At 38.6% G+C, this 10,858-nt stretch overlaps 1 protein-coding gene across 1 annotated transcript in view; it reads left to right on the forward strand.

Annotated features, from left to right (window-relative positions):
- Positions 1–10,651, forward strand: part of LOC120714624 (atrial natriuretic peptide receptor 2) — a 96,806-nt gene extending 86,155 nt beyond the window's left edge. Inside the window, exons 18-22 of the mRNA XM_040000955.1 lie at positions 104–172; positions 413–587; positions 4,003–4,101; positions 7,419–7,510; positions 10,105–10,651. Coding sequence (XP_039856889.1) covers positions 104–172; positions 413–587; positions 4,003–4,101; positions 7,419–7,510; positions 10,105–10,167 — 498 coding nt within the window. The 3' untranslated portion in view covers positions 10,168–10,651. The remainder of the gene's footprint in view (positions 1–103; positions 173–412; positions 588–4,002; positions 4,102–7,418; positions 7,511–10,104) is intronic.
- Positions 10,652–10,858: the final 207 nt, after the last annotated feature.

Below are 10,858 nucleotides of genomic sequence, written 5' to 3' on the forward strand. Positions count from 1 at the left end.
AATGCTTTGGGTTGAGAAACAGGATATGAGCTAAAAACTTCCACCTCTTATCTTTTCTTGCTGCACTGAAAACACAGAATCATGAAAACTTCTCTCTCTACAGGTTGTCACGCTGCTCAACGATCTGTACACGTGTTTTGATGCAATCATCGACAACTTTGATGTATACAAGGTACGTCGGGATAATCAGTGAGGAGTCTATTATAGTAGCTTTGCATAAGAAGGATGTGTGTAGCCCCTCCCTTCATCCTGTCTGAAATAAGCAGTTTTATCTCCCTTTCAGCCAACTTTTATAGGCAAAAATCAAAGCAGATAATGTTAAAAGTAAAAACATCACAGCAGCTCATAGAAATAATTAGTTGACTTATTTACTCGAAGGTTAAAACTGATCTTCTTGTGATTGGTCCCTCAGGTTGAGACCATCGGCGACGCCTACATGGTAGTGTCTGGGCTGCCGGTGCGGAACGGCAAACTCCACGCCAGAGAGATCGCCGGGATGTCGCTGGCCCTGTTAGAGCAGGTCAAAACGTTCAAGATCCGACACAGACCCAACGACCAGCTGAGACTCAGGATAGGCATACACACAGGTGAGTCTTAACTCACAAGGTGGTGGCCAGTGGAAAATGTAAAACCTGCAGGGTTCCAGGTTTCTTGTTTACTTCACCACAAAAACATGTTTTGGTCCAGTTTTAGTATCAGAAGCTTCAAGATTTGCATTTGCAGCTGGATTTAGTAACATGCAGGTAAACATAAACATATGAAGAGCAAATGAGTGACTACATCTGTAATGAAATGCCATCAACAGTCATCGCAATAGTTTTGCTTTAATTAGATGTGCTTTTCTAAACAGGGACCGTTAGCTAGATGGAACAGGAAGCCTTATCCTCGATATTAAAGTTGGGAGAGCTTCTGTATAGTCAATATCCAGTCAATATGTGTATATGTGTCTTTCTGGCTGCTGTTACAACCAAATTTCCCCTTGTGGAACAATTAAAGGATTATTCTATTCTATTCTATTCTAATATCCAATACTATCAGCAGCAGGGAGGTCACAGAGGTATCCATTATTATTATTTGTTATTTGTGCCAGCATTACTGTTTCTTATATGTTTTTCCTGCAATTTAAGAGTGGGAAGTCAAATTCATTTTACATCAGGGCCATCCGTGCAAATCCAGTAGCTGCACATTTAATCCCTGCGATATCTCAATATAAAGAAGTGCAATATCAACAGCACGTCTCAGTTTTACTATATGATAAAGAAACGCTGCTCTGCTTAATGGAAGAAATGTTACAGCACGACTCTTTGGGCTTAAACTGAAAGAAATAAATGTGTTAAATTAAAGGTTCTCATTGCCCATACTGTCCTTTAATTATAAAGCAGAAAGTTTTTTTAATTAACAAAAAATTATATTTTATGTATTTATTCAAAATATTTTTATTGAGTATTTGTGGAAATAGTTTACAGAGAAAAAAAGGAGAGGGAAAACACAAAGTGTTTACAATGAATACAAAACAGAACTTCTCATGTTGGAACATTGTTTTCCTCTCTTATTATTTGTATTTATTTAGTTTAAATGAAAACTGTTTATTTGTTTGTCTATTACTTTGGTAATTACTTTGATATTACTTTGGTGTAGTATGGACACCTATGGTTGAGGCCTTCATCAATAGGACAAGTTGTAAAATTTATGAAAATATAGTTAAAAGTCCAAAATGCATGTTCTCCTTCACATTTTCCAAAGATCTCCAGTGGGCCAGATTGGAGTTTTTGCCGGCCTGATTCTGGCCCCGGGCCTTATGTTTGACACATGTGATTTAAGGGTATACCCCAAAGCCCTCCCAGGGAAAATTCTGTAATTTACCTAACCCTGAAACATTATTAGGTGTGCCAAACAAAAGGCCTGGGGGTCAGTACTGGCCCTGCAAGCACTCCATTCTGGATGACAGTGGAAAAATTTGAAAGAAGGCAAGAACTTTGGACTTTTAACTGTATTTTCATAAATTCTTCCTACTGATAAAGAGTTGGTTAGACATTGCTATTTATACTACAGGAAGGTAATTATGTAATAAATAACAAAATTGATGACAGAAAAGTTCCTGTTTTTCCACTATCTAATATAGAAACTTTTGTTTTTTTTATAATAGGTAGCTAATACGTAGTTAAACTTCCTTAGGCTGACAGAAAGGGGAGTCTCTTTAGTCCAGCCCACTTAAGATCAAAGTGGGTTGTATGTGGCCTATGATATAAAATGACTTCGGTGATATAGGCCATGCAAGTGACCACCACCAGTGCCAGCATTTTGTACTTGTGCTGGTGTGTCTGCACTGCTCGTCACCATTACAAAGCACCAGCTGGTGGTCGAGATGATCCATTCTCTCCCAGTCAATTTGACTGGTGGCAGAAGAAAGGCGTAGGAGGAAAAAATGGTACTGAACGGGCAATCACAGTCAGTAGACACCAACATGAAACTTCAGACTGGCAGATTAAATTTAATGCTACGCTAATAATAAATAATAGTACAATTATAATAAGATTAAATCCATGGATAGGAAGACCAGCAAATAGTTAACGATCACTTTGGGGGTCATCGATGATCAGAGTGATTATCGGAAACCCTAAAAAAATTGCCTTGAAAGGTTAAATAAGTCGACAATACCCGATCAGATCACATATGGGACAACTGAATAACAAAAAGCGGTAGGTACAGTTGCATTGGTCTCTTCCATGCTCACCCGCTTTTTTGAGACTTTTTTCTGTTGCTGTTATTCCATTGATGTGGCTACTTTCCCCACCGTGGCAGAAGATCACAATCTCACTATTAAATGCTCTTTGAGTCTATTGAAAGTTAATTGGCCCCAGATGGGAAGCTCCCTGGTAACAAGAATGACCGTGACCTTTTTGAACAAATCAAAGATTCAAAAAGCTGAATTAGGCTACCTGAATCCTGCAATTATGACAGCTTGTTCAGACATTATTGGGAACTAAGCAAGGCACATTTCTCTGTCTCCACACACTCACTCCTCTAAAACTAGATGAGCGAGGCGCTTGTAGAAAGGCTGAATTATTCTAACTGCTTTTCATGCAATAAAATTAGTCAGCCTCATGTGTCTCTTTAAGTCTCCGGGTTCTGATTTCTGAACGCCCCCACTTAAATGCTTTTTAATAACTGTTGAGTGATTCTTCATGTGTATCCTGGCAAAAACATAAAAAATAAATTAATAGTTTTTGGACTATAAAAGAAACGTGTTATCCAGGGCATGAGATTAGCTAACAGTATCCAGAGCCTTTGTAAATTCCATTCTTCGAATACCCAAACAGATGGAGTTTAAAGGGGGGGATGTTATTCTTTTACTCATTTTCTGTCATATATGCATTGCCAGAGTGGTGGAGGCTCATCTTAAACATGACAATGAAATATGTACAAATAGATTCTGTGAGCTGAACAGCTCTAAATGCTTTGTTTAGAGTATTTTTTCTACTCTTAGCTCCGTATGATGTCAATGAAAAAGGACACTGCTAATATGGTCATCTCAGGAACTCTGTGCTCCGAAGTGGCTGATGAAGAAAGTTGGCTTAAAAGGAGAGGACCTAAAATGTCTTACTTCAGACAGAAGATGAATGCCTAAAATGTCTAAAAAAAAAAAACCCCTCCAGTCCAAGAGTAGAAATTAGGAGCTGGAAATGAGCACAAGAGCCCCCCTTGTTTTGTTTTTTTTAATTTGACGTAACTTATAAGAAGCTTCTTGCACAGTATTTAGACTGTGTCAGCTCATAGAGGCACTGTTTATGTTCTAGCTCAGCAGCTGAAACGATCCAACATGCATAGGCTGGCACTCAGTGTCGTCACTGTAATTTAGAGCAGTTTCCTTTCACTCACACCTCTGTCTTCATATTTAACATTTCCCCTGAGGTGTGGTAATGACAGAGCTTCCCAGCTCCTCAGGTATGATGATTGTTTTTCCTTGGTAAAATCTGACTATATTTAGTGTTTGTTTTACAGGCCCAGTGTGTGCCGGCGTGGTGGGGCTGAAAATGCCCAGATACTGTTTGTTTGGAGATACTGTCAACACGGCATCCCGGATGGAGTCGAATGGAGAGGGTGAGTGTCACTGGGTTTTTCCTCTCTGCTGTCTGTTGGATGTAAAGCTGGCGTCACTACATAAATCTGGGTTTTCAACAGAAGGAGTAACACGCTTCGTACAAATCTTTGCAGTGTTGAAGTTAAAAAGGACTCGCAGCTTATTTTTATTCTTGTATTGCAGCTGCTCTGTATTTAATTAACTTTTCACTTCTTTTAAACACTTTGTGCACTGCTGGTGATAAGGTCCATAAAGAAAAACTCAAATAGAAACAAAGCCGATAACACGAAGTCCAACGGTAAGCAACAAAAGGAGAAAACAAAAACTGGGAAACATGAAAGCATGGAAGACAGAAACTAGAAACAGGAGGCTAACAGGGAGAAAAGGTGACTCTCTGACAAAAAGAAAACCGGAGACAGGACTAAAGGCTTCTTTCCCATTTCTCTAATCTGTGCCTCCTTATCTCCTCCGTCCTTCTCCCTGTGACTGTGTAAGTTAATCTCAGTACTCCAGGATGAAGGATGTCTTAAATGGATCACGAGGACAGAGAAGAGAGGAGGAAGATGCATTTCCTTTTAACTTTAATGTAGAGGTGTGGCAGACAGCTGGAATAAATTAACCATAGCGACAACTCATCGTAGATGAGCAAACTTTCTTTACCTGTTTGTTGGTGTGTGAATAAAGCATCAAGCCATATTATTAAAAGTACCCTTGAATTTAAAAAAAGATGCCATAAACACATAAAACACAAGATCAGCCACAGGTAAAAACAATGAAGGTGGGGCGGACATTCACAGAGGAGGGAAACAGCAACAGGAAATAAAAGAAAGCTTATCTTCCAATTAAAATAGGAAATAACAAAAAGACAAAAGTTTTGTCTATTACTATTACCAAACATGGCCACAGAGACAGGAGAAAGACAAAAGGTGAGCAAAAAGAAGACTAGAAGTAACTGAAAACCAAGACGACCAGTGCAAACATGCTACATTATGATAGCGGGAAAAAAATAAGCTACTATTAGATAGAAGAAAAAGACCAGAATAAGAAACACAAAATAAATGCACGAACAAACTGGCCAACATCTAGCTTGATGTGCTTCTTGGCTTTTGGAAATCACACCAGTCTTAACAAAGCAGATAAAGTTGTGTTGGGCGAATCCGCACTGTAGCGTGAGGCAAATTTAAAATTGAAATATTTACACAAACACAGGTTTGCTTCTGTTGACATCAGACAGGGGAAAATAGCGTAAATTCTTAAAATGAACTGAGCTGCATGAAAACTTTGCTTTGTGTTTGGTCTGAATGCGACATTAGTCTCTTAAGGATGAATTATTGTGATCCAGTTGTTTTTGTCTTTGAATCTTACTGTTGGCTTTCCCTTTAATTTTCCACCCATCTGTACATATAGAAAATCCCAAACTTGGTACTGCATTTGGTTTAGTTGAATATTTGAAAAGCTTTTTTAATGGGAAACTGAAATGAGAACTTTTTTAACCTCCTAGGACCTGGCGTCCACATATGTGGACATCACATTTTGGGACGTCTAGACCAAAATACTTAACAAGGGCCTGATATGCACTTACGAGGATTATACTGCCACTGTTCTATCAAAATTTGAAATAAATGTCCTCATATGTGGATCTCATTTTTCTCACAAACAAAAATTAGGTAAAAAAAAAAATCTGGTAATTCTTTGTTTTTACATTCTTTAGGTCCCAATCAACCCAAATAGCAAAGAAAAATTAAAAATGCATGCCATGAAAGAGTTTGGGTCTTATGAGGTTAAGCATACAACTTCAGAATAGGCTGATTTTTTAAAAGTAAAATAGCTTTAATGTTTTCCAAGTTACGGACCTTCCTTGTATATAGTACTGGGTTGAAATTTGGCGTCTTTATATTCACTTTATTTTTTTCCACATTTAGCTTATGTTTTTTAATGCTTAAACTGATATAACCGTATATTTCTAAACAAATCTCAATGTGTCAAATTGCAAAATCCACAGGGATCCCACAAGGATCTATCCTGGGCCCGTTGATGTTTAAATTATAAGTAATAAAAAGTACTCAGCGCTTCCCACCTCACCCCTTTAGAATAAGCTGATTTTTTTTTTTTTTGAGATACAGGACTCACCCCAAACTTGAAAACATGCCTTTTGGGTAAACTGTAAAGGGTCATATCACCTTTAATTTTAAATATGTTTATATTGTCTATTCTGTAAAATAGTCAGATGTCTATTCATATTAATGTACAGAATTCACCTGCTTGCTGCTACTACTGCACATTCACCCAATGTGTGTGTGTGTATATATATATATATATATATATATATATATATATATATATATATATAAAATGTTCTTCCTCTACCCCCCCCCCCCCCCCCCCCCCCCATTTTTGCACATGTCGAGGAGCGTGTCAGGCTACATTTCACTGTGTGTTATACTTGTATAACTATGCATGTGACAAATAAAGAACCTTGAATGTGAGACAGTTATAATCAAGCATTTACTTATAACCATCATGCTCATGAATTTCATAATGATTTTGGGCTTGTAATGATTTCTTTGAACTGTTCTTTTTCCAGGGTAGAATGATTGTACAACATCTTTAATTACTTTAGAGAAAATCCAAAATTAAATTGTGCACTGATTTTTTTTTATTAATTAAAGAAGTATGCTTTAGCTGTAGCTGTAGGCTGGCAAATCGAGAAACAACACTGAGGTTGACATTTTGGACGTGTCCCATTGAACAAACAAGAACCAGACTTCCAGAATTAACAGCAGTAAATAATAGACCCTTTATCACTGCACGCAGGACCTGTTCATCTCTGTCTCTGACTCATTTCTTAATGAGTTTTGATGGAAGCACTCCTGAGGAAAAATCTGATTTGTGAGCTAATTATAAGCCGCGGTGACCTGCTGCATCTGATGCTGTTTGTGCTGACATTTCTTTTCTTAACTGGCAGTGACAGCAGTACCGTGTTATGAATCTATAACTGGATATTTTGCGAGTGAATCTTCAGATGTATCGATTAACTGCTGAGGTCCTTCCTGTTTTGTGCCTCCTCTGCTAAATAATTGATGGCACTTACAGCTAAGGGCCCTTAGCCAGCGATTAACAGTGCAGCATGAAGCTTCATGGGCAAGAATCACATCTCACGTCCCTGCAGTGTGTGGATTATTAGAACAAAGCAATACAGATTTTCATCACCGTTAGCATTTTGATGCATTGGCTCATCTCCACAGTTTTCCTGTGAGCTGTTATCTTGAGGTTGGAGATGAAAGCAGATATGTGAGCTGTTATTTGTCATTCACGCTGTGTTTGATGTCTCTTCTAGCCTTAAAGATCCACGTGTCCTCGGCCACCAAAGAAGTGCTCGATGAGTTTGGTTACTTTGATCTCCAATTACGAGGAGACGTAGAAATGAAGGTAGGAACCATCATCTGAATGAAACCAAATGAAACCTTTGCCTTAAAAGTGAGTTCATATGTATTGTGAATGTTAACAAAAATAAATAAAGAGCAATGCATGATACGTCACTGGTTTATCAGTGACGTATCATGCATTGCTCTTTATTTACAACAAATGATTTTCATTATAGATCAGCCTGAGGATTATTGGTTTAATTAACTGATTAATATGTCAGCCTGTAAACTCAAGGCTGTAACTATTAATGAGGATGCTGGGATTGATTTTAACATCCCAAGGAGGAGAGATCAATATCTTTAAATGAGACAAGTTCTTAGGTAAATAAATGAAACACAGCAGATGTCTTGTGTTTTTAACCCTCGAGCAACAAAACTATTTTATTAGCAACTAAAATCCTTTTTTCAACAGCGTATTTGTGTTTATAATATTCATATCATTTCTTTTATCTATGACTCGTATTGTTAAATGTTCAAACGTCATTATGATTTTCTGGAGTCACATGGCAGCAACTCAGTGCATTTAAGTATGTAGACATGGTGAATATAAGATGCTGAAGCTTGAACCGAGGATCAGAGAAAAATTGTGATTTAGGTGAGTTTGAACGTGGCATGGTTGGTGATACCAGAAGGGTTGGTGTTGATATTTTAGAAACTGCTGATCTTCTGACATTTTCTCACAGAACCACCTCTAGGGTTTGCAGAGATTGGCCTAAAAAAGAGAAAATATTCAGTGAGCAGCAGTTCTCCAGGTGAAGATGCCTTATTGATGTCAGATGAGAATTTCCAGACTGCTTCAAGCTGATAAGAAGGCAACTGTAACTCAGATAACCACTTGTTACAACCAGGGTATGCAGAAGACCATCTCTGAATGTGCATGACATCGAAATTTAGGGTAGATGGGCTACAGCAGCAGAAGACCACACCAGATGCCACTCCTATATGCTAAGGAAACTGAGGCTGGCATTCACAGAAAATGGGACGACAGTAGATTCGAAAATATTGCCTGGTCTGATGAGTCTCGATTTTGCTGCCACATTTAGATGGTTGGGTCAGAATTTGGCAGACATGACATAAAAGCATGGATCCATCCTGTCTTTTATCAACAGTCCCGGCTGCTGATGGTAGTGTAATGGTGTTTGGGATACTTTCTTGGCACACTTGGGCCCCTTAGTACCAACTGAGCCTTTTTTAAACACCGCAGCCTGCCTGAGTAATGTTGCTGACCATGTCCTTATATTTATGAACAGAGCGTACCCATCTTATGATGGCTGCTTCTGTCAGGGTAACGTGCCATGCCAAAGCTCAAATCATCATTGTGACGTTCAAACTGTTTTTTTGAACATCACAATGAGCTCACTGTACTCAAATGGCCTCCACAGTCAACAGATCTCTTCTGCCTTTGGGATGAGGTAGAACAGGTTTTGCATCCTGGATGCGCAACTGGCAAAAACTGCAGCAACTGCTTGATGGTTGCAGCAGTTGATGGAGAATGGATCAAAATCTCTGAGGAATGTTTCCAGGTCGTTGTTGAATCTATGACATGAAGAATTAAAGCAGCTCTGAGGGCAAAAAGTTGTTCCAACCCATTACTAGCTACATGTACCTAATAAAATGTTGTCATGAATCGCTGTGCGGCAGGCAGGAGTTGGACCCAAAATGCAGGCACTCAGGCACGAGGTTTAAACACAACGAACTCAGCTTTATTGCTGGCAGGGGAAAGTCATACAAAACTAAACTGGAAAATGACAAACTAAACTCACAGGGAGATCCACACAGCATGAGGGACAACATGACACTGACTCAGAGAAACACAGGGTTTAAATACACTGGGAAGTAACGAGGGGAATGAGACACAGAAGGAGGGCACAGCTGGGAGAAATCAGAACTGAGACAAGGAAGCAAAGCAGGACACATTCACATAAGACCCAGACCTTCAAAGTAAAACAGGAAGTATAACACAGACACGCGAACTTGACACGGTGGAGGCAGCAACTAAGAAACACAGACATAAACCATAAAGCTGAGGACTCTGAGAACCAAAATACACAGAGGGAAATACTAAGCTTGGAACACAAGAAACTAGACTCGAGGGAGTAACAAAAGACCAACCATGAGAATATAATTCACAATACAGAGTGACAGAAAACAAGAAAGTCAAACATGCAAAGACACAGACGTACACAGAGGGGGCACAGAGAAACATGAAGGGCAAGGAATCAAAACTAGAAACCATAGAATAAATTACAAGAGTACAAGATACAAGAATCACAAAGAACTAAAAACGCTGGGTCAGGAGACCCAGGATCCTGACAAATGCAGATGAACTGGTTACCTCGTATTAAGTCTAACTTGAACACTTGAAGGTAAAAGCAGCAATCAAAAGTGGTTTAATAATTTTGAGAGGTAAATCATTTAGGAGTAAATATCCTTTCACATTTATCTATAGTCAGAATATATTATATAAAGTGTCATATGTGAGCAAAGGGAGACTTAAAAGCTTTATAGTGTCACCTTTAAGCAAAGGTCAGCAGAGGATACCAACCCCTCCACTCTTCATCTCCATTGATGAACTTATTGATTTCTGTGTTTTTCCAGGGCAAAGGCAAAATGAGAACGTACTGGCTTCTTGGGGAGAAGACTGATGTGTATGTTATCTGAGAGGCCTGCTGATAATGTGAGAGCAGCAGTGGTGGAGACGCCAGCAGAAGCTCCAGTGGCCGAGCCACTTCTTTTATTTGTTCTAGAATAAGTCTTTAATGGTGATTTCCCTGCAGAGGAAAGGTGAACGACACCCTACAACAACAACAAAGAGGGAATTCCAGGTATATTTATTACCTGCATACTGAAACTGCAAAAAGAGAGATTAAAACTGTAAAGTTGTTTTTGTATGAAGAATTTCTGTCCTGAGAGTGGGTACTTTTCACTGATAAATTCTTATTTTTTGTGCTTTCTATATTAAAATTTGTATAATGTGTTTGAAAGTCAATGATGTATTCCTATTTCCATTGAAGTGTGCAGGCACGGTGCTGCAATCGATGTCACTGCAGGAGGTTTAGCCGTGTTACACAGTGCAAGATAATATGTATATATGTATATCCAAGATACTGTAAAATATTTTGTTCAATAAACTCAGTAAAACACACTTCTTTTTAATTTATGGACCAGGGACTATTTTTACATTATTGGATTTCTTTTGTGGTGTTATTGATATTTGCTTTCACAAAGGGTGTAATGTGAGAAAAGAGCCCTTTATTTCCAGCATTACAAATCTTCCTGACAAACACCCACTTTCAACTCAGAAGCAATTCATAAATGACCTTCTACGGTCCCCTCAAATATCGAGTGTCCC

The sequence above is a fragment of the Simochromis diagramma genome, unplaced genomic scaffold (assembly GCF_900408965.1).
Source record: "Simochromis diagramma unplaced genomic scaffold, fSimDia1.1 OVJJ01000596.1, whole genome shotgun sequence".
In the NCBI taxonomy this organism is placed as follows: domain Eukaryota; kingdom Metazoa; phylum Chordata; class Actinopteri; order Cichliformes; family Cichlidae; genus Simochromis; species Simochromis diagramma.